Source organism: Phalacrocorax carbo, chromosome 20, assembly GCF_963921805.1.
Source record: "Phalacrocorax carbo chromosome 20, bPhaCar2.1, whole genome shotgun sequence".
NCBI lineage: Eukaryota > Metazoa > Chordata > Aves > Suliformes > Phalacrocoracidae > Phalacrocorax > Phalacrocorax carbo.
This window is the reverse complement of record NC_087532.1, coordinates 9,262,380-9,286,094: the sequence shown is the minus strand read 5'-3', so window position 1 is coordinate 9,286,094 and position 23,715 is coordinate 9,262,380. Positions and strand designations below refer to the sequence as shown.

At 46.9% G+C, this 23,715-nt stretch overlaps 2 protein-coding genes across 3 annotated transcripts in view; both read right to left on the bottom strand.

The window, feature by feature from the left end:
- The window catches only part of PPIH (peptidylprolyl isomerase H), a 262,108-nt gene that overhangs the window by 166,922 nt on the left and 71,471 nt on the right, over nt 1–23,715 (bottom strand). The gene's annotated exons all lie outside the window — the stretch shown is intronic.
- Nucleotides 8,499–23,715, bottom strand: part of CDC42 (cell division cycle 42) — a 28,858-nt gene continuing 13,641 nt past the window's right edge. The window contains exons 3-6 of one of the 2 annotated variants that reach the window (XM_064470572.1): nt 18,598–18,670; nt 16,012–16,121; nt 15,709–15,906; nt 8,499–9,908 (exon numbers count right to left, since the gene is read on the bottom strand). In XM_064470572.1, coding sequence (XP_064326642.1) covers nt 9,819–9,908; nt 15,709–15,906; nt 16,012–16,121; nt 18,598–18,670 — 471 coding nt within the window. In that variant the 3' untranslated portion in view covers nt 8,499–9,818. Of the gene's footprint in view, nt 9,909–10,188; nt 11,425–15,708; nt 15,907–16,011; nt 16,122–18,597; nt 18,671–23,715 lie in introns of those variants that run through there. The other variant, XM_064470573.1, reaches the window with a different exon arrangement.

Below are 23,715 nucleotides of genomic sequence, written 5' to 3'. Positions count from 1 at the left end.
GCTCCCAAGAGAGGCCAGTTTGCACCACAGGTGCTCTCCATGCCAGGCGGAGGAGAGACCTGCATCAGCCTTCGAGGCTGCTGGTCTCCCACAGGTGTCAGGCACACACACAGCATTCGTGGAGCTTGGCTACCAAAAGCAGAGCCAGTGCAGGAGCCCAGATTTATCTGCCTGAGATAAACACGCAGCTGGCCATCCTCATAAAGGGTTGCTGGGCTCATTTCTTTGCCCCCAAATCCAAAAAACACCCTAAGTACTTCCCAGCCCTGTAAAAACCGTGCCTTTAGCGATACCTGCCTGGTTTACCCCTTGATGTGGAACAGGAGCAGAGAAATGCAGCGCCATGGAAAAGGTTTATTCTTGTGCTTCAGAGACAGATATTTGGTGCTACACGCTCTGGTGAGTTAGACTGAATGAAGGCAATGCAATACCCGACAAGCTTCAGAGCTACCCATAGGCAGATCCTGACAGCAAGCAAGGGGTGCAGTGCCACACCAGTTATGCCCACGATATCTCTAATTTACTCTACAGGAGCCACCGAGTGTCCCGTTGCTGTTACACAGTGATGCACCATGCCTGGAGAGCTGAGCAGACCCCATCCTCCACCAGGATCTGACCCAGGGCCAGGACAAATTCATAGTTGAATCAATACTCACAGCTCACCTTTTGCTGGCACAGGAGACTCCAACTCCTAAGCAGGGCTGAACGCCTCCAGGGATTGGCCATAACCACCTCCCGGGTTGCCAAATATCCCCAGCTGCCAGTGGCGACCTCAGCAGCCACCTGCACATCCCAGCATTGCCACCATTCGGGACGAAGCCAGGGTTGTTGCGCTTCAGGGTGGGCCAGCCAACACCTCTTAATAACAAACTTCGGATAAAAACAGAGAGCACTGAGCTCGCAACCATACCGCAGCCCCCCCTCCTGTCCACCAGCCCCTCTGCCTATTCCTGCTTCTGCTTTTCAGAAAGCAGAGTGGCTTTTCCTCCCAACTCCATTGCTTGGACATGGCCAGGTCTCCCCATCAGCACAGCAGCGCACCGGAGACCCGGCCCTCACGTCTCCTTGCAGGAAATGAGCAACAGCCTCTTGGCTGGCAGGGCAAGTTTCTGGCCTCAGCAGTTTCTAAAAGCGGCGCCCGAGTCAGACATCCCCCAGGAGAAAGGAAGAAGCCAGAGCATGTTTACAGGGCAAGCCTTTCACATGCTGTTAGCTCCTACATATATTCAAGCATCCTCGCTACACCCAGTGCAGCCCTGCACCTCCACTGCAGAAGTACAGCCCACACGGGGCACGAAGGAAAGAGCTGTCTGTGCTGGCAGGCCACAGATGAGGAGACTGAAACACACCTGCAGGGCCAAAGTAGTCACTTACCTCGCTTGGAAGACATCAGTTCTCACGCTGCGCATGAAGGTGCTCACTGTGAGCTCCAAACTGCCATTCGATGTTCTCGTTTCGCCCGTGTTACCCCCACTCTGTGCCCTTGGTGGCATTTAAAAGGAACTGCTCCTCGCCCTACATTACCCCTGGATATAAGGAAGGTACGCAGCCCAGAACTGGGACAGGCAGGTGAAAGACAGCAAACAACTCAGAAAGCATCAAGGAGTAGGAGCCCACCCTGCTGAAAGACCTGGGACGCATGCTGCTCTGTGCTGGCACCTCAAGTTCCCCTTGGGTATCAAATTGTGAAAGGGAGATTCGGGAAACAAATGACCAAAAGCAGGGCTAGCCACACAGCAGAAGTGTGGGACTCTTTGAAGGCTACCTTACGGGAAGGTGAAGAGAAATGCCTTCAAACCAGCAAAGCATCATGAAGGAAGGGGCAAGATACCCAACTGCTTCACTGCTGCCACAGCTCTTGGCGAGGGAACGTCCCCACCTGCCTGGTGCTCCCAAAGCCTTCAGGAAGGGTCAAGAGCTGCGAGTTTCTCCTGGGTACGCTCCCTCTAGCTGTAACCATGTCGTTGGGAGCACAGGGAGGTGACATATGCGAGGAATAGCACCCTAGACTCTAGACCCCATGCTAAATTCAAGGAAGACATATGCAGCACTCTGCTTACTACCCCTCCACCTTTCCAGGGCTGTATGTCAGATAAAGTAACCCTTCCCCTCCATGTGAATGTGAAAAATCCTCACCCCTCCCCCTGCAATCACAGGTAGGCTTCGGTGAGCATCATCACCCCAAAATAAGAGAGGTTGGTGTCCTCTCACATGTTGAGTGTTGGCAGGTCATCAATGTACCAGACTTGTGCAGAAACCACTTTTATTCAGGAAAGAGCTGGACTTTTCAGCAGCAATATTTGCTGAGATGGTAGCACAGTACCTGTGGATGTCCTACGTTTTTATACAGCTCACCAGCTGTAACTGCTGCCAGGGAAATACCAGCCCGTCAGACAACAGGCAGACATCTCTGGGGTCAGCCCGCCAGGAATAAACTGCACAAACCTGCACAGTGTTGGTCCAACTCCACCCAGGGTCTCCCGTGACTGTACAGTGAAGTGTACAGATGGCCTTGTACTGTGGGGTTTAGGCTTTTTGCTTGCACACTTACAAATATATCTTTCACACGGGCACCGCTCTAGCTAGAGAGCTGCAGCAAGCAGAGGCCAAGGGGAGCGAGCAGATGCACACATGCTCCCCATATGTGCAGGCAGGAACACCAGGCTGCACTACACAGCCCTCAGCAGGGTCCTGATTTCTTCTAAACCAAGGAAAAGCTGGAAATTCAAAACTAACAGAAGTATTTTCACACACGCATAAAGTCTATGTCAGGAACTTAGTAAATATCTAGCTCAATTTTAGGTTTATGTAGTTTATCCCAGCCCAAATACTGGTGGCTAAGGGATTAAAGGGGATAGTAAACCTGTGCTTCAGCGCTCAGGCCGGTTTCTTACCAGCGAGCCCACCAAGAAGCAGCTGTAAGGCCTTTAGCCTGTGTTTTCCTGTCCCAGTACTCCACCACCTCACCCCGACACACCCGGTCACCTCCCATACAGATACCAAGCTGTGTGACCCCCGTCAGGCTGCACCAGCAGCACGCAGGAGGCAGGCACTGCCGCAGGCCACCCAGGAGGCCCAGAGGGCAGCTGGACTCTGTCCCACCCTGGCGGCTCCTGCTCTGAGCACCGCTGGGCTCCAGCAGCTCCCCGGGTGTGGTGCAGAGAGCGCTCAGTCCAATTCGCTGCGGAGCCTCTTACGAGTGGCTGGCGTCAATAACGCAGGCTGATTTTTCATCTCGGTCCTTCTGTCTGAAGCCACCAGAGGGCAGCTTGAAACGTAACCATTTACACGCTTGGCCACGTTAAATATTCCATTTCTGAGCACTGAAACCTGCTTACCCAGCTACTGGCCCACAGGAACTAAGGACACCCCTCCACGCTCCCTCTGCCCTTTCGGCGAGCGATGGCACAAGTGCTAGTGGCTCAGGGAAGCCCCTCTTCCCTGCTGCACAGCAGGCCTGGAGGCCTGCCAGCACACAGCGCAGGGGGTCTGTGTTGGTCTTGTTCTTTGCAGAGATGCTTCCTTTGACAATTCAGGCCCAAGAAGAAAAAGACTTTACTGATTTCCAGGGAGCAGTAGGGGTGATCAGACAAATACACTGCCTTTGTCACTCTCAGCCTCCGACAAAGCTGAGAAGCAGGCAGAGGGCAGCAGCACGAGGCTACGTCTAAGATACAGAATCTATAACCAAGGGAGTCTTCAAAACCAGACAGAAGCCCTGCTGCAGCATTGGGAGTTTCATTCCCCTGCCCCTCATCCAGGCTCCTCTGTCCAAACTGAAGCCTATTTCTTTTTGATCCAGGCTTTTTATCCTGGTCCAAAGCCCATGAGAAATTATATTTTTATCTCACCTCACTACAGTGAGCAGGAGTCCGTCGGTCGATACCAGCTTACAGGGGAAGAAGAGGGAGGAGATCCTGAACTTGCCAGTGTGTTTATGACAGGGCAGCAGGATCTCCAGTTAAGATAACCTTGCTGTTGAGCTCAAGCCTGTTCCCTGCTACCAGTTTCTTGCGCAATCCTGGACGAGTCATTCAGGGCAGGAGTTCACAGGAGAGCTCCAGCCAACCAACGACTCCCTGCTCATGGTTTCTTTTTTCCCAGGCTGGGTTTCAGGAACTGATTCAGCTCATGAAAAGGACAGATCACCACAGGACCAAGGTAACAAAACCAGCAGAAATACACTGCCAGAAGCAGGAGCCTGATCCTTTCATCAGCTACAACTATTTTATTCTTAGTTTAACCACGTCAGGATTCTTCTTTACAGTCGTTGAAGCATTACTTTCCTCTTTCATGCTTGACGTTCTCTGTTTGTTTTCCTACTCGCTAGCAGGAAGGTCTCTGGGCACCCAAATGGTGACTTGCAGCCCTCAGACAGCAGACCAGGGGTTGAGGAGGAACAACAGCGAGGAATGTTTCTCAGAGGAAGCGGAGCATGGGCAGCCAGGGAAAGCAAAGCAGTGCACCTCCCCAGCACAGGACCCCAGAAGCACCCCTTATAAAATAGCTGCACAGTGAGAGAGCGAGTGGATCACGTAAGTTAAGGCAACAGGAAGGCTGGGTCAGGGGCAGCGCTGACACAAAAGCTCTCACAAATCCCACTCAAAGTCTGTTTTTAAAAGGAGGCAGCTGCCACCAGCTGCAAAATGAGACCTGGTGGTGGCCAAATAACAGAGGACGTTGCTGCCTCTTGGGAACACGCCAAAATCATCAGTCTGTTTTTAGCTGTGTCTACAGCAGCGAACGGCAGAGATGGTAGGAGCAGATTTGCCAAGTGAAACCATACCCAACAGCAACACTGCGTGCTCTTCAGGGGGCCCTTCAAACTAACCCTAGCTGGGTCCCAAAGACCCAAACTCCATTAGCTGCTAGAGGACAGCAGATGTTTAAATTTTACCTAGTGCACATCCAACTAGCACACTCAAACACTCTGGGATGTGAAGTAGAGAACGTCAAGTACAGACAACTTGGAGATCTGCACATCCATCTGACCTAACACACTGAAGTAGCTGCACCTTGTCAAATCTCCCTTCTGCGAGCCCCTTAAGAAACGGCAGGTAGACGTAACCCAAGCAGAGAGAGGAAACAGTGAAGAGGACCATCCCAGGTCAGATGAGCCAACACTCTGCTTGGAAAGCCTTTCAGGCAACGGGCAGCGTCTGCCCGGTGCTGTACTGCAGTCTGTGCAATGCCATGATACAAACTGCTAAGGAGCCCAAGTGACTGTGCCACTGAGGATGCAGTTGCTCCAAAAACCTCGCTCTCAGAGCTCTTATCAGATGTGCTCATCTTTCCTTATGTGATACCTTACCTGTGTTTTAATAAGGGCCACACCTAGGTAAGTATAATGCACAGCGCTGACAGCAAGAACCAGCACATTACTGGGGAGGAGAGGAATAAAGAATATGAGCAGATGAACATCCTCCTGGCAAAGCTGCAGAGCTCAGCCTGTCTCACTGATAAAAGCCATCTCCCAAACGCTGCTGCTGTTGAGCAGCACCATTTCTTCCAAGGCATAACACAGCTTCCCATGGCCCCACAGGGAAAGAGACAAGGGAGAGCACGAAAAAGCTCATGCCTCCAACGTGTTCCTTATGGCACAGCATTGGGAAGCTTGGAGAGAAAAATAAAGCCATCAATTTAACATAATCTTAGCACCAGTCTGAGTTACAGCAGCCGTGCAGAGAACATGCCCGCACCAGGAGCTACAGAAACAGCAGGGTCAGTTAGATCAGCTTACACACTGTGGGAAAGTTCCACATGTTAATAGCAAGGGATGGACTGAGCAGAAGGACATGTTTGAAGTTACCTCCTGCTCAGGAAAGCAACTGCCACCCTGGAGCACTCTTCCCACCAGTAATCAACCCCAGAGTCCAACCTCATGTTTTGCATTTCTCATGCAAGTACTTCCCCCACAAGAGAGGCAGGACTTCCCTCCACATTAAGTACTTGCCTATTTAGCTGATAGTCTTCAATTTCCATATTTCAGCTCTGTTGACAACAGCACAGTGGGAAAACAAACTGATTCATGCTATTTGTCACCACAGCATACGTGCGTTTACCTGATACAGCTGAACTGGTCAGACTGTGTGCACACTCCCACCTCCTTCCTAAGCCTCTACACCACATCTGCTCTCCTACATCCTCCCTTGCAGTCATTTTCACATCAGCTTGACCACAGAAAACAGGCAGTAGAGGCCACTAGTTCAGCAGGAAAGTATCCTGCAAGATGTTACATTTCTGTGCAACCAGAGAACGTGATCATCTCCCTGTACAGCTTAACGGAACCAGTGTGAAGGATGGGGTGGGAACACACAGGCAGGGCAGGGAGAGGGGATGAGCACTGCTTCAGAGACAACAAGCAGCTGCTGAAGATAGACAGAGCCACCGTCTGGAGTAGCCAACAGAAGCAAGGGCTCTGCTCACTACCTGCTTTTAAGCAAAACTAATTTAGTGTTAGGAACTAGAGCTTCAGATGAGAGCCAGCCAGAAAACAGAAGTCACTGACCTAGGCCTTGTGCAGGACAAGTGGCTGTTTAATAGAAGTTACATGAATAATCAAAAGATTTCATTAAGAAATTGTTGTGCATCCCAGCTATTTAAACAAAAAGCTGCTCTTCAGTGTCCATGCAGCCTTCAGTCCTCAGAGGTATTTTAATACAGTTCTCAGATGCCTTCTCATCAGAGACTTCTGGTCCTTCACAAGAGACACCTTTAATGCCTGTAGCAGTTGGTTAAGGTGCCAGCCTCATGCTATTTGTGCTGGTGAGCTACTACATGTACCTCCAGAATCCTCACAGGTGAGAAGGAAGACAGCGCTGAGCTGCGGGTGCATCTTCAGGCAGGTGAGTCCTTTATTGTATAAGCAGCGACATGAGGCACTCCCAGCCCACAGCAGTGTGGCAAGCTGCTATGTGCTATCAAGGGAAGGGCCACGTGAAATTCCCACCTGCCTCAAAGACCCTTGTTTTCAAACCTGCTGAAAATGGCACTCCCAGAAGGGGAAGAAAGCAGTGGTTTTGCCTGCTTTTTGCCCATTTTGCATGCCTTCACACAGGAAGGGAGACAGTCACCAAGGTGCTCTTATGCTCATACAACCTGGCAACGCAGAGCACATCTCACACACCCAGCCTAAGAGACACCTCACTCCTGAGCTCCAGGGAAAAAGGGCACGGTGTTAAACAGCCCACAAGCTAAGCTGTCTGAGCTTGTTTAACCACCTCCAGCATCTCGCCCTCTCTCTGGACTGGGACAGCTATGCGCTAGCAGAGTCATGGAGCTATCAGCCAGACTTTTGCAAAGCTAATGCAGCACTGAGAGGAAGGAAGCAGCACCGCTCCTCGAAAAGGATGTTTTTCCATGATCCAATGCTTCCAGGACTCCCTTCAGAGCCAAGTTTAACCTTGTGGCATCGATTTAGCAGAGCACACTCTATTGCTCAGCCAAATGGACCTGCATGAAAGGACTGGCACAGGTCACTGCCAGAAACGTATGCAGAGGGACCAGAGAGCTATAGAAAACCCCCACATAAGGATGCATCCAAGGCAGAAAAAGCTTGACAGGGTAACCTTGCTACTTAAAGCAGAAGTCCTAAAGAGTTCTCCCTCCACTTGAGGGGCAGCTTCCTGCCTGATTTCATGCAGGTAATCCCTCGGTCACCAGTCTTGCTGCTGGCTTTAGACATATGAATTAGGTTTAGCTACTAGAAGGTGCAGAAGCCCATTTCAGTCGGCTGTAAGCACATGGAGCAGTCACCAACGCTCAGCTGTCACCAAGCGTTACAAGTACAAGCAGTACCTTCAGCTGGGAGCCTGAGACCTACAGCCAAGCCTTGCCACAGAAGACAGTGATTAAAAACTGAACTGCAAAGTTGGACAGCAGCTCTAATCACTACGAAAAGTGAAAAGCACACAGTTCACACTAAGTTTTTGGATTACAGCACCCAAAAGTCAGCTTCTTAAAATAAAAGTGACCTTTAATGAGGCTCTTTGGAATGTGTTTTAATAATTAATACAAATTATGCATCAACAGTGTAAGACTTCACCATTTCTTTGGAGAATTAACAAAAAGGTGTCATAAATCCTGTGCAGTTTTGGGAAGGAGATAGGTATGATGTCATCTGTCTCTTCAGGGTTTTTGCTATCAAACAGGGGACAACAGGAAACTTCAAGGCTAGCTTCTTGACAGAAGAGGTGCAAGAGCCCAACAACCCCCAAAAGCCAACTTTTAATATTTGGGAACATGCACAACAACGAGTATTCCTCTCTTCAGAGCTGGGTATGACAGCAAAGACGTTGCATCAAAGATCAGAGCAATCTCGACAGAACTGAGGCCAGTAGCAGAGATGAGGGAAGACACAAATAGACAGGATTAAGCATTAAGGAAAGCCCAAACTAACTTGCAAGGAAGAGAGTGGGGCTCACAAAGGATAAAAGCCATATGTACAAGTCCTTCACACTCAAGAGAAAGGCAAGGGAAATAACTACCCTCAGGCAGGCTTGTGAAGATCCTTTATGTTTAATACATCTGAAAAGAATGCAAATACAAAGACATGAAAAAAGCATTGGTTCAACACTAATGAGTCTACAAGAAATCGGAATTTTGGAAGATGGAGAAGATTCCCTAGGTCTTAAAAAACTTTGAATTTGCAAGCCAAAATATATTTTTGGTAAAATCCCTACGATACTGCAGTCAGTCTACGTGAAGACCCTGTGCACAATCCTCAGTGGACTGGAGCCCATCTTACCGGTTCAAGGTTACTCCGGAGCAAAAATGCAGAAAAAGGGGATTCCCTTAACTGGTCCCTATATGGTGCCACACTAAACAAGAGAAAACCCTCTCTGCAGTTCCTTCCTCCTGACACAGGTCTATCTTTCCACCCCTCCCTGAAGAATGCCAAGCCATCCAGTAAGAGATGCACCACCAGGGCCAGCTCCAAAACTCACACACAAGGTCCTTTCAGAGTGTCCAAACAGCAGCGTATATTCTGGTCATTTTAAGCATTTCTCTAATCATTAAGGTTTGGCAGAAGATGGATTTGTTAAAAGCCAACTTAATCCATTGGGCATGCTTAAAAAGGTGCAGTTATTTCTTCATCATGTGACAAAAGCTTATGATGTCAAGATTAAGGGAGAGACTGGCAAGCTAGTTTCAAGTCCAATGGTGCATCCAGAGAAAAGGATTCTCCTACTCCTAAGGCTTCATAAGTTAGAGGATGGGGTAGAAATTTATGACCTGCACAGTGGAAAGCCAGGGGAAGAGATACAAGGCAACTTCAGAGGAGATGCAGATATATCTTCTACACTCCTCCTTCGAGGAGCACCAGCTTGGGACATTTTACTTTCCTCTATTTGTCTTTAGTACTAAAGTCTGCTCACACCCAGGCTGCTGGCTGGCTGCAGAACAGCCCTAGAAGTTCTTGAAACTAGAAACAAATTCTGCCACATTGGCGTAAGGGACAAGGCTTCAGTAAAACAGCCTAGCATTAGTCTGTTACAGAAGAAGTCATCACAAGCATGCCTGGATTTTAAACAAAAAAAAAAATTAGAAACAGTAAACAAAATAAAAACCTAGTACTGATCAGTGTTTTCTGGTAATACATAATTACTCAAAATTAACTAGTTTAACTGAATTGAGGGGGCACTGGGGAACACTAACATTCTCATCTCACACAGGGATCGTGTGGGGGAGATGGGAGTGCAGGGCATTTGTCATTATTGCGAAAACAAATTTTAAAATTTGTATCTTTAGTTTGATTTAAACATTGCTTTTAGTATGACATCAAACACCAGCTTTGCAGAAGGGGCTCTGGAGGACGTTCATAGCAGCACACACCTGCGAGTCTTCTTCGGCTCCGGAGGCTCCAGGGCAGCCAATATCGCTTCGTCAAATACATTCTTTAGGCCTTTCTGAAAAGGGGCAAAGAGAGAAAGGGGCAGTCTCATTTTTGAGTTTTCACACAAACAAAACCACAGAAAGCCAAGTGGCAGACAAAGCCCTCTAATGACAAATCGAGGTTTGCCATCTACAACTCCCAGAGTCTCCTTGGCCCAGCCAGACTCTGTCGAAGCTGCGTTGCTGCGGTCAGCAGTTTCTTAGCACAGCATCTGATTTTCCGAACAGGAACGTGAATCCTTTGAGAGCAGACCAGTATACTTCACAAGAAGCAAAACACACGTACCAAAGTCATTTCCTTAAGGCAATTTTTATGATTAGTTGGCTACTAACACATTTCACATGCTAATGACAAAGCAGAAAGTGCTGCATTCAGATGGAAGAGCTCGATCTGGAGCACACCAGGTACTGCAGCGCAGGCACCCGTGTGTCAGGGGAGAGAAGAGACAAGGCAAGCATGCAACGATAAATCGGTCCGGTACACGCTGTGGTCGGGCTTCCAGCCCCAAACACCCGACGGTTAGAAGCAGCCAGGTAGAGCCCAGAAGCTGTGCATGGTATCAGAAGTCAAGATAGGAGGAGTACGAAGCAGGTACTGTACATTGCGTTAAGTGTTAAGCTGAAGCCAGGAAGTGCAAATCGGAATAAAGCTTCATCAGTCATTTATACAAACAACCGCAATTTTTAATTTCAAAATTTAAAGACAAGCTACAATTGATGTTTTCTCCTTAAAACAATAAAAGTCAGAAGCATGAGAGTAAGAAGCAGCTTTACATCTTACAGTAACAGGCTTTAAGGATCTATTATTGAAATGAAGAGGTCTACCATGTTAGTGAAAGCAAGAATTTTAACAGTTCATAAAGCGGTAGCAAGTACATTGGTATTTCCTTCCCCCCAAGGACTGACAAATACTCCACTACAGCACAGACAGCCAAAGCAACAGCAACAGAAAAACATCTCACTGCACAAAGGAGAACCAGAAAACCCTTCACATTACAGTGTAACTTGCAGATCACCATTTCATGTACTTTTGTCATGCAAATACAGTTAACAAGAGTCACAAGTAGAAATTGAAAAAGAAACACGCATTGTTTCTTCCAGCTGGATTCAGGAAGATCAAACATCATGTCTTAGTCTTTTGATCTTTCTTTAAATAATGATGTAACCAGATCCTTTCCCCAACAGCCTGAATTATAAAGCTACCCACATCTGGCAACCCAAGCAGCAGAGAGTTAAGCGAGTCCAGTTCATGTTCCACAATCACAAAGTTTTACTAAAGATCTTAAGTATTGTTTTCAGTCCAAGAACTAATACAGAGGTTGCTCTAAGATGGTAAGCAGACACAACAGCTTTCAATCAAGGTGGTTTTATTCATTTTTTTAACCAGGTTTCTACAGTAGTGGGACAGAGGAAGCAGCAGCAAGAGGGGAAGGAGAAAGTTTAGAATATACAGCACTTCCTTTTGGGCTGAGTTTCCGGAGGCTCGAGGGCAGCTAGGATAGCCTCATCAAACACATTCTTCAGACCTCTCTACAAGACAGAGGGGAGGAGAAAAAACAGCAGCCAGGTTAGAGGATTAGAGAAAAACAAGCAGATACAAAGAGCATTCAGGATAGACCAGGCTGAATTCACAGAGGCAGTAAGCAGATTTACTTTGCAAAAAACAAAGTAGATCGCAGGAGAAAATCTCATTTAGGTGACCCAGAAGTCAATGTCGGAGGCAGACAGACCATGTGATGGACCAAGTTAGACAAAATGAACACCCAGAAGGGCAGAGGCACAAACACAGCGGCAACTGGCAAGAACACGGGGGTGGGAGGGTCATTTCCACTTAGCTGCTGAGTATACACTTAAGGAGTTTACAGGGGAATAAACACCTTGGAGAGCAGCTTGTCTCACCACAGGGATCCAAAAGGTCAGGTAAACCTTTTTTAGTGACCTGCTGTGGAAAAGCAAGTGTCTCAGATACACAGCCTTACTGCTCCCAATCACCCCAGCAGCAGCTAGTCCACAGCAAAGGCTCCAGACAACTCCTCTGCTTTGTGAATTCAGCCCCTGAATAACTGAAGTTCTCCAGATGGCCGGGAAAACATGATCTCGGATCAGAGCAGTACCTCCCTGGTAAGCCATCATCATCTTCTTACCAGACTGATAGCCAATGTCTGAAGCGATGCGATACCTTACCAGTGCTGCTATTTTGACATCGAGAGCCAGCACGGCAATGGTGCATTTCAGTTATTCAGTTCAGTTACCAAAGCAAGTATAACCAACTCGAGTCACAGGAAGACAGAAATGGCATTAGGATTGGAATAACTGAGGTCCAACACCAGACAAGCAGTCACAGAGCTGCAAGGAGTCCGCAGGGATTACACCAGATCACAAAGCATGCGTTGCGTTTGCTATAAGCACAACAGGAACACAGCAGCGTGTTACCACTCCCACATCACTCTGCCAAGTTACACCTAACAGCAGAAGTGAAACCTGGCTCCATTTATGCTAACTGGACTCGCCTAAATCTACTGTCATGAGCGCAACCTTTGTAAGTTCAGAAGAACTGCTTTGTCCCAGCTAAAGACAAACAGAAAAGCTTAAATTACTTCCTGTAAACAATCGTAGCCTTTGCGAAATTAGATTTTTTTTTTTAAATCATTCAAATGTAACTGGTTTGTCCCTCACAGGTTAGACTGGATGTATCCCTTTTAGGAGGTCTTTAATCTTGTTTTACTGAAACACATACATGGGAGATCTCTAAGGCAATCCCATCTGGAAGCATTTAAGTCCATCGTGTTACATGCAAGATTATACTTGAAAGAACAGAAGTTAAGGAAATCACCATGTACAATCACTCTGTACATCCTCCCCAGCAACTTTTTTTTAAATGAGTTGCAACCCAGACTGACAAGAAAGCTAGAGACTTCAAATAAGTAATGCCTATGTGAAGCCTGAGTACTAATTAGATTGTTTTTCTCTGCAAGAATAAGGCCGTAGTACAAACTCAATTATGTACTGTTAGATAGATTAAGAACCCCGGCAGGGCAAGAGTCAAGAAAATGTGCTTCCTTAATTCTCCTACTGGGAGACTCCTCTTGTTTTCCTATTGCACAGGAGAAATTAATTAGTTCAGGAGAACAGAATGTGGGATTTGTTTTAAAGGACCTAGCAAAAAATTGGGATAAGGGAAGAGTAGGAAAGAGACAAGACAGAGACTAATTTGTTGTGAAAATGGGAGTGGGTCCCATATAAATATATAAATAAAATAAAAGCCTGGATGATACAAGAGAAACCACGTGAAGGAAGGTATGTTCAATACCACTGGCACGCAGGCCTCCATAGTCCCGTTAAAGTAACATGGCTCCTGTGCTGCCCTGGGAAAAGGCTGAATTCAGGGTCCCTCTACCCCCTCCGCTCACAGGGGGTTTAGGACACATTATAAACCTGATGGCATCAAAACTGTCAACCCAGCATCATGGGGAAAAAAGGAACTGAATTCAAAAGTTCTCCCTTGTGTTAGGTACTGGAACACTGAGCTTCAGAAAGTCTGCTCAGAGATTTAACTCAAGTGTAAACAGAAGCCAAAATAATTTTAAGTACAATCTGTCAGTCACCCTCTCCTAACAGCAAAGTGTTATCCCATTTTTACAGCAGTCTTGGGTACTGTTTTGTAGAGAAAGGTTGAAGGCAGATATTGGAAGTCACAAAAAGGAATTGCACAACCTGAGGAAAGGGGGGACAGAACTGACTCCTCAGTGCTGCAGTCACCCAGGCTCAGGGAGGGGAGGATATTCTGTCTTTACAGAAAAGACTCAAACTCAGCCTCTTATGGCTTGCCTAGGACTTTCAGAACATCGACTCTTCCACACAGACAAGCAAATTCTTCCTCCCAGGAAAAAAAACATGCTCTGGCTCCATGACTACTTGCTACTGTGGTGTCAGTCATCTGCAAATTAGTTGGGAAGGAAAAAACCACCCTAGACTGCTGAGGTGAACTGTGCAGATGGAAGCCAAGGTAAAGAGAGATCGAACTACCCAGCTGAGTCTAGCTTCAGTTCAAACCAGCTACTACCACATTGCCTCGCAGGTAGGAAAACAACCCTCCTGGCTAGGAAAGCCAGCTGACTTCCGTGTTTAGCAAGCTGCCAGCTAGATCACTGCCGGGAACTTCAAGCAACCCTTCACAGATAATCCACATTTCTGTTTGGCAGCTATTACTGTCAGGCGGAGAAAAAGGTGTTTTGTGAGGGAAGTCAACAACAAATAGAGAAAGAAGAACAGAGCAGATGTATATCAACTAGTCTTCCAGGTGAGAAGGCTTCTGAACCCTCAGTACCAGGTTACTCTTGCTTCCTAAAACCATCAATGGGTATACAAGCACTAGTGCTCTGGAAGAAATTCAGGCTGAGCTTCCAAGTGCAAAAAGCTGTTCCCTGCAACAGATACAGTTTAGTCTATCTGGAATTAAAAAGAATGGATAAACACAGAAATTTTTAATCATATCAGCTCTTACTCTGGTAATTCCAAGTGAGCAATACAGTATTTAACCAATTAGCAGGTTCTACAGCCTAGTTAGCAGAAGCATTCAGGATGTGTCAGACACCATCTAAAATGGTATTTCAGGACTGAATGGATCTAAGAGAACTACAGATCAAGCCCAAATAACCCTCAGCTTGCATGTGGGCTGTAAGGAAACACAGCCAAGGCCACCTTTTGATCAGGCGTTCCCAGGATGAACTGCAGTGTGCCTTGCCACAACACCTCCAGTGCCGGCACCCTGCACAATTCCATCAAAAGCCTCTTCCTTCTCAGCAAACACTCAGGCAAAGCTTTGTCACCAAAAAAAGGTCTCAGGATCCCAAATGGAAGAGTCAAAATGCAATCTGGGCAGAAGGTGCAAGGTAAGCAGAACTTCAGGCTTCGTGAAGTTCAGCAATAAAGCTGTGTGCTCAAGACACTAGAGATGAAAGCACAACAGAACTGAAAAGAGCGAGTGACTTCATACTGTGCACCCCTCGTTCCCTGCACATCAGGTAGGGACAAATTCTTTACAGAGTAGCATTAAGGAAATTGTTAGAGTCATAGTCATTTCTGCAAGAGTAGGCATGCAAGATTAAGTTCCCAGGGCATCTGAAGTCAAGGCAACGTGCCAGGCAGCCAGCCAATGGCTCCCATCCATCCCACTCTAATACTCCTAACTTAAAGGGAAAGGATAATCATGATTCCTGGCCTCAAATCAGCTGTTTTAGTTGGCTTCAGACTCATGTTCACAAGTTAGTTCACACAACATCACCACATTTATGTCTTAAGAACTATTTCATTGTATTTTGCGTTTCAACAGAACTTCCATCTTAAGGCGGACAGAGGAAACGTAGCTCACCACCAACTGCACAGGAAGAGAAAGAAGCTCTTACAAGTATGAAGGCTTCTAGTCTTACAAGTACTACAACTGACTTTTCTGAGAGTTTTTTTCTTTGCCTGCTCTCTTCAGCAGCAAGCTGTGTTCTGTGTCCTAACCCACTTGTTGTCCATAACACACCTTTCTAAGGTTTCAGTAGCTACTTTTCTCCAACACAAAAGCAAACAGCAAGCACATCCTCTTCCATCACCCCTCTAAACTATGCCTAATCTTCACAGGCTGATGTTCTTTCTGCCGATGCCACCTCCTCGTGCCTTAGAACAACAGGACATGGAGAAAGCTACTGTGTCACCAGCAGAAACAGAGCTCATACCCTTTCACATCCATATTGAGCTGATTTTCCCCTTAACTGGAAGAAAGCATGGAATACAAGCAAACAAAAATGGTCAAAGACCAACCCTCACCTGCGTAAGTGCAGAGCATTCCACGTATTTGACAGCCTTCAGGTCCCGGGCCAGCTTTTCAGCCGTCTCTGGAGTTATGGGCTTCTGCTTGTTCTTGGCAAGTTTCTCAATTGTTGAGGGATCATCTCTTAGATCAATTTGGGTCCCAACAAGCAGGAAAGGAGTCTTTGGACAGTGGTGAGTAATTTCAGGTACCCACTAAAGACAGAGAAGACAGTGTTTGTTATTTACCACTTAAGATAACTCCTCAGATGACTCTCAAATTACTGCAGCAGCTCCCTTTTCAAGCAGAGTTCAACCAACCTTTTCTTTCACATTTTCAAATGAAGAAGGAGACACCACTGAAAAACAGACCAGAAATACATCTGTCTGTGGGTAGCTGAGGGGTCGTAATCTATCATAGTCTTCCTGACCTAGAAGAGGAGAAAGTTAACACAGTGTTAGACCCAGACAATGAAATACTACCCTTTACAGGTGGTTAGAATGCATATTCCAGCACAACAGCATTACTGTGATTAATCCTAACTCTTAAGCAAATACACATGCCCTAAACCCAAACATTCGAAGATCCTAGTTTTCTAATACAGAATTCACTCAGTTGCTATGTAACAATGACCTGCTTAAAGTCACAGAGCTGGCAAGTCTGACAGGAGTACGCTCCAATAAGTTTTTAGATCAAACACCCTCAGACTGCATAACAGTCTCCTCAATTGTAATGGTAGGTTGCAGAACACGGACCTGGTTATAGATGAGGTCTTCTGCACCGAGTCCATTCATTGAAAGTATCATGTCATCAAATTTCATTACCTTGCAAAAACCCTGCAGTTCGGAGAGGGGAAAAAAAGCAGCAGTTTTGTTCACTAGAACATTCTGACTTATGCTTGCGAACACTCAGTGAAGCATCCTCCGAGCAGTCTGAGGAAAATGCTGTTACAGGTGAGTGTGTTCAGGCCATCCAGCAGCATTTGCTAAAAACGCACCAAAGCCCCCATGCAGGCTGTGCTTCAGATCCCTTTGGGTCCATACGAGCACAGACAGTCTCTGCAGGGCACCGACTACTAGCACCGACCCTCTGGCTCGACCCTGCCCAAGCTCATTCTTAAAACTTCCTCTGCTCAATTCAAGTGCACTCTGTTTTTAGAAAACAAACCCAGCACTAAAGCAGCTGCTGTGCTTGTTGGCAATCAAATCAAACACTTGTTCAAAATGCCCCAGACTTCAATCGATGCTCTCTCGCCTATCATACAGGACAGAGACCTCTGAGATCTCAAAGGAGATGACTCAACACCTGGGACATCTCAGGAGAGGAAGATCTACAGTTTGAAGAAGGACTTCTAAACAGCTTGTTACAGCTACCATGCTTGGCCGGACACAGGGGAGCTAAGCACTGGCCAAAAGATGTTGGAGTTAACAGACTACTCCAAAAAGCTTTGTCTTCATAGCACAAATGTCTTCAAAACAAAGCCCTTTTTTCCTTTTTTTTAATTTGACTGCTAGTAATAGGGGTTTTATCCATTCTTAAGTTCTGTAACTTGTGCTGGCTACTAGGTGGCAAAAAGCAGGTGACCTTTAAAGAAGAAAAGCCTCCCACTTCAGAAGCCCAGCTCCGAAAGGAAAGCCTTTATATTCACAAGTGCACAGTCACCTACGTGCACTAAAGCCACTCAGTAAATTTTCAGGACTACCAGAGGGGTTACTGCCCCCATGCTGACAGACAGTACGTGGATACGCGTATCTACACACACGCCAGTTTCCAGAGGCCTGAACCCAGAGGAGCTCAGCAGAGAAGGACCCAACACAGCTTGAACCCACAGAGGTACCAGAACAGTGCAGCTGAGAGCCATCCGAGTACTGGGCCCTACAGCAGCCCACACAGGCGTGTCAGGAAGGAGCCTCTCATCTCCACTTAACTCTTCTCCGTGAACTAAGGAGTTTGCAATAACTAACACAAATCACATTTGGGAGAAGAATGTGAAGAACTAATTGAAGCTACAATGTTAAATTGGAAGCATATGATTAATGAAACAATCTTACAAGACACTAATGATGCATCTGAAAGAATACAGCTGGCAACAGCCAGATTAAGTTCTGGCAAGACAATTTTAGGTAACAGCTTATCAACTAAGCTCTCTTGAAGAATAGTTTGCAATGCCAGATGCTGCCATACCACTTTGGGATTATTACACGTTGGGGACTAGCAGCTGAACCAGTTTCTACTCTTTCTTGCTAAATTTCCACATGTGCAAAGCAACACTGTTTAATCACTGTACACTTCTCCAGCCAGAAACTGAGATACAGTCTAATAACCATAAATTAAAAATAAATCTGCAGGCTTCTTTAACAGCAGCGCACAGCAAGAGGGCTTCTGAAACTCCACACAACATCCTGACTTCTTCCATGTTAAGAACACAGACAAACCACATGCACATCTAAGATGTTCTAATATTAGTCATTCTGTCTTGACATTTGGTCAAAAAAAAATAGCCTACTTACTAAACAAAACCCACATGTAATCCATGTTTTATTCAACACAATTTTCTCCTATAACTTTGATTAAAAACAAATGCCTTATCCTTCAGGTTCCCCTAGATTAGAGGTGAAAGCCTGAAATTTGTCATCTGGTATCACAAAACAAAACAGCTCTAAAAGGAGTAGAAGGTTTTCTTGGTTTGGTGGGGTTTTTTTCAGGTTGGGTTTTGTTAGTTTGGGTGTTTTTATTGGGGGTGGGAGGGGTTAAACTCAATTTAGCAACTTCCCAAGGTCAGAAGAATCAAGAAAGGTTTTTCCCTTTCATTAAAAAAAAAAAGAACCAACTGTGTGTCTTCATGTTCAACATCACCCCAACTAAATCTTGGGCAGTTACAATGACACAAGCACTTGATTTCTCACCTGCAGTATCAAAGAGGCCTAGGGTGTAAGGCTCTCCTCCAATCATCACTGTTACAGCATAGTTATCAAAAACCTGGTAAGAAAAGAGAAACACGTTTAAGAGTATGTGAATAAGCCATCTTTTAAGCTATCGTCCCACTCACCTTGCCAGACCACCTCAGATTTGTACAAGGGTCATCTGCACAGGGTGACAGAAGCCAGCAGGCTTGCAATGCTGTTACCATTAAGGCTGTTAACAGGACAATTCAATTTGGAACAGGGATGCAAGAGCTGTTTCCACAAGGAATCTAAAGCGCAGACACACTAGGTACACCGCTGCCCAGAACTGGGTAAAAGCCACCGAGTAAAACACCTGCAACAGCTCTTGCCTGTAATTGCAGAGGTTTCCCACATTGCCACAAAAATTTCAACCTTCACACTTGGTCTGACACAGTGAACATGTCCCCACAGAGACGAAACTGATAAATATCAGCCCTGCCCTTCAGGGCACAGGGCTACGGGGCTCCTCACGGGACCCAACTCCTCTGAAGTTCATCCTTCTGAACACCTAGGGAATACAGAGTCCATCTTTTCAATAGCAGTTTTTCCTCCATCTTTGGAGGAAGCAATAGAGTTGGTCAAAATCAGTCTGTGTGAAATTCACTCTCCATCTAAATGGAGAACCTATCTCCAAAAGACCAAGTTACATCATCTCTGTACAGCATCTGGCACAATAGTCCTGTCATCAAGGGCAGACCTAGCACACAGGGTAGCTAACACTGCCAAAAATGTATCACCCAGTAACTTGTTTACAACACAGCTGAGCATGAAGACCTACCCAAAGCCACCTTCAACACCCACACCCTCAGCATGAAGGATTATACTGAGGCCAGCATCCTTAATTTCAATAACCATTTTTTGTCTTCAGAACCGCAACAGACAGTATTTCAGGAAGTACCTTTAGCAAAAAATCCTTCTCACTGTAAAAAAAACCCCAACCGATCCCTGCATACTGTGCTGCAAGGTTACTAAGGAACAGTTGAGATCTCTGAATAAGGACAGGGAAGCTCTGCCTCAACACAAAACTGAACTCTGAGCAGCTCTTGCAGCTGAAGTAAACCCTGACATTAAAGAGGCAAGGAGGGGGGGACATGCAGAAATAAGTAGTCACATGCATCTATTAACAGGGCTTTAGTAAGAGCTTAGGTCCTTGAAAAAATCCCACTAAAAATTGAGGTAAGACCAGCAAGACAGCACTTCAGAGCTGAGCTTCCCAGAGTTCAGATCTGTCTCCTTTCCACCTGACTGCCCTGGTTAAAGCAATACCTGACACCACACTGATTTTTTTCAGCTTGTCACAACTCACAGCATCTGAGAAAGCAGCCACGGCCACAGCATGCTGCATATCCCCAGGCACATCCGCTAGAATGCGCCTCTCATACTATTTTGGATTAGCATTCAAGATTTTGAAGTACTGCACAAGATTCCAACACTTCTCTGTCACCCACAGCCCAAACCTTCACACATTGCGCCGAGTCTGCCTCCCCAGAAAGCGTCCAGATACAAAAAAGATCTTTGGGCTGGAGAAGGGTGGAAGGCATTTCACATGGCGTATCAATATGCAGTGACTACAACTTCAAGACTCCAAAGGGCAGGTTCAGAACAAGAAACTGGAGCGCTCCGCGTTGAAGGTCAGAGCATTTGCTCTTTGAGACATCAGAAGGTGGTCAGCAGCTTAATCCCCCAAAGACATCCCCTCATTTTTGCCCAGCGAACAGCAATAATACTTGTAGCTGCCCTTTAGGTGGATTAGCATGCATTTTCCCCTCACATTTCTGTTTAAGCTCCCTATCTGCAAAATGGGAGGATATTTCCCGCCCCAGTACACCCACTGTCAAAAAGGTCTGGGGTTCAGCCCTAAGGTGGCCAGGGGTACAAGGCTAGCCTTCAGGCAACTAGAGTCTCATTGCGTAATCCACAATTGTGCCAAAGAGGCTGAAAAACAGAGCAGCCAGCCCAACGAGAAGCTTCAATTCCCACCAGGGCCAGACAGCCCATTGCAGGCAGGTCGCATGAGCTTTTGTGTTACAGGACTCACACCTGATCTGCCACTACCCAAGTGTCACCAGCACCTTTCCACAGACATGCCCCTCACTGCCTCCTTTGGGAATGGCAGTGACATCAAACACACGCAGGTGACAAACCACGTGCAGCACCAGTATGAAACCCAACTCCCACTGGGAAATATCCTCAAAAGAAAAAAAGGAAGAGCTGCAAGACACAGGACCAAGTGAAAGAAACTAATCCACCTGTCCGAGCTGGTGCATTCTCCACCGATGCTTTGGCCCCACTGCTGCAGAGCGCTGTGCTGATCACAGAGCATGAGTACAGCCATGGAGGGCAACAGCACAAGCCGTCTGCACTAGCCACTCCAGTGCCCACACACACCGAGGAGCTCAGTTTGAAGGCAGACTGTCATTGATTGCCTAAAGCACCCCACCTTCCACTCACTGCTGTGTGCCCTGGTCCACCGAGTCCTGCCCGCTTTGCCCCAGGGCCCTTATTCAGCCACAAACATTCTGGGGATGTTACGGCTTGTCAACTCTCAGACCACTTGCTTTCATTTTAAGAACAATGCTACCTGTTGTATTTCTTTACTTGTTCATTACTAGAAGAATTAGCCAGAATATCAGAGGTTACACACCAGTTTCCAGAGTTTTAAATACACCACGAGGTGTATTAGGATACACCCACAGATTGCTGTTCTGTGATATCCCCAGAACAGCAAGTTCATCAAGCCATGGAGTTAAGAGGTAAATACTACTCTGGAAACATGGTAGAGTTTCAAAAGGCACCACAAATGAACCTCAGCACACCCTGAGCACACTTGACCAGCAAGGAACTTTGTTTCTTTGAGTAGCTTTTCCAATTTGCTTGTTAGCAGGGATTTATAGACAGTACTACCACCTGCAGGACAGCAGGCAAACCCACAAGGTTTTAAAAACACACATTTAAGATTATAACATTTTTCAATATAATTAAGGGTCACCTCACTAAGGCTAAGTATAGAAACGCTCACTGCTTCAACTCACTGACCACTTTCATTTTTGTCTTGACCATAAAGAATAGTTTGAACTGGACAAGCAGACTTCTACAGGTTCAGCGTGGGATGTGGCCGTCCTAGACGCATCACACCAGGACACCTGGCACCACTCTCAAACTTGAGAATGGCAAAATGCAGCTTCAAGCACAATTTCTTCTCTATCCGTCCATAATGAGAGGATCTCCATGAGAGAGGCTGTGCTTGGGTCTCCGTGCCTGCAGCACAACCCTCAAGTTCGTAACAGCAGTCACAGAATCCCAGACTGGCAGGGGTTGGAAGGGACCTCTGGAGATCACCTCATCCAACAGCCAGAGCAGGGGCACAGGACTGCATCCAGGCGGGGGGTGAATGACTCCAGGGAAGGGACCCCACAGCCTCTCTGGGCAGCCTGTGCCCCTGCTCTGGCACCCGCACAGGGAAGGGGTTTGTCCTCATGTTCAGGTGGAACTTCCCATGTTCCAGCTTGTGCCCGTGGCCCCTTGGCCTGTCACCGGGCACCACTGAAAAGAGTCCAGCCCCATCCTCTTGACACCCGCCCTTCAGGTATTTATAAGCATTGATGAGATCCCCCCTCAGCCTTCTCTTCTCCAGTCCCCTGAGCATCTCTGTAGCTCACCACTGGACCTGCTCAAGCAGTTCCCTGTCCTTCCTGAACTGGGGAGCCCAGAACTGGACGCAGCACCCCAGGTGTGGCCTCACTAGGGCAGAGCAGAGGGGGAGGAGAACCTCCCTCGCCCTGCTGGCCACACTCCTTTCCATGCCCCCCAGGACACCGCTGGCCCCCTTGGCCCCAAGGGCCCGGTGCTGGCTCAGGGTCACCTCGCTGCCCCCCAGCACCCCCAGGGCCTCTCAGCAGAGCCGCTCTCCAGCAGGGCCCCCCCAGCCTGTGCTGGTGCGGGGGGTTGTTTCTCCCCAGGGGCAGGACCTTGCACTTGCTCTTGCTGAATCCCATGAGGTTCCCCTGGGCCCAGCTCTCCAGCCTGTCCAGGTCTCTGACACTCGGACCTGGACACTGCATCCAACCTGAATACTCCTGGGTTTGGGAGTCCTTTCATCTTTAGTTCCGGATCTACAACTAAACACAAACATCTGTGTTCTATGGAAGTCTGTCCTATTCCTAACAAACTTCAAATGCTGAGGATCTCTGGGGAGTGTACAAAACCGACACCTCAAAAAGAGGCGGTGAAGTTCACAGCAACTTCTCCACAGCGAGGTTATTTTTATAAAGTAGCTGTTCTGAAAGAGCTATCAGGCAGGAGCTAGCCGGCATCTCAGAGGAGCTACCTGTTCTTTTAAGTTTCTTCATAATAACAGAAGAGTTCATTGACTGTTTCACCAAAAGGCATTCAACCTCTTTGCGATGCATTTCCAGATCTAAATTTGTTTGAAGTATCTGGACAAACTCCTTGATTTGCATACCTGGAGAAGGTGGCCTGTTCAGGCCCATCAAAAAGAAAAGTAATAAAAAGAACATCCAGATGTCAGCCTCTGGCAACAGCCTCACTAAAAAAACTCAACCACCTTGGTGTCAGCACGCTGATCTCACATATGCAATATTAACAAGAAAAGCACTTTTCTAATAGGAAGAAAACGCACGTGTTCCTTGCTTGATCTTTAGATAAGCCAAGGGATTCAATATCTCAGGAAACTGAGCTTGTAAGACTCAAAAAAGGTTACTTAGAAATAGTCACGGACCACACACAAAGTTGGAAAGTGTTTGGAAGCACAAATGAGTGAGGCTGGGCAGTCTAGATCCAAACATGACTTCAGCTAAGCCTGTGAGAAATAAGTAGCCACACTCCCTAGTTGACTGCAGGACCTCTGGATCTTTCAGAGTTGCAAAGCAAAAATGAGCATCACAAAATGTTAATTATAGTCCCCGACTATTCTAGCGACATAAAATACTACTTTCCCAAAAGATGTGGCAAGAACCGAGAGAGCAAGCTTGTGAGAGCAAGGTGTTCCTGCTGCTCGCTCTCCACTTAGCAGTCCCAACAACTGCCAATAATCTTGTTCACAGAACCCAGGTGCTGGCC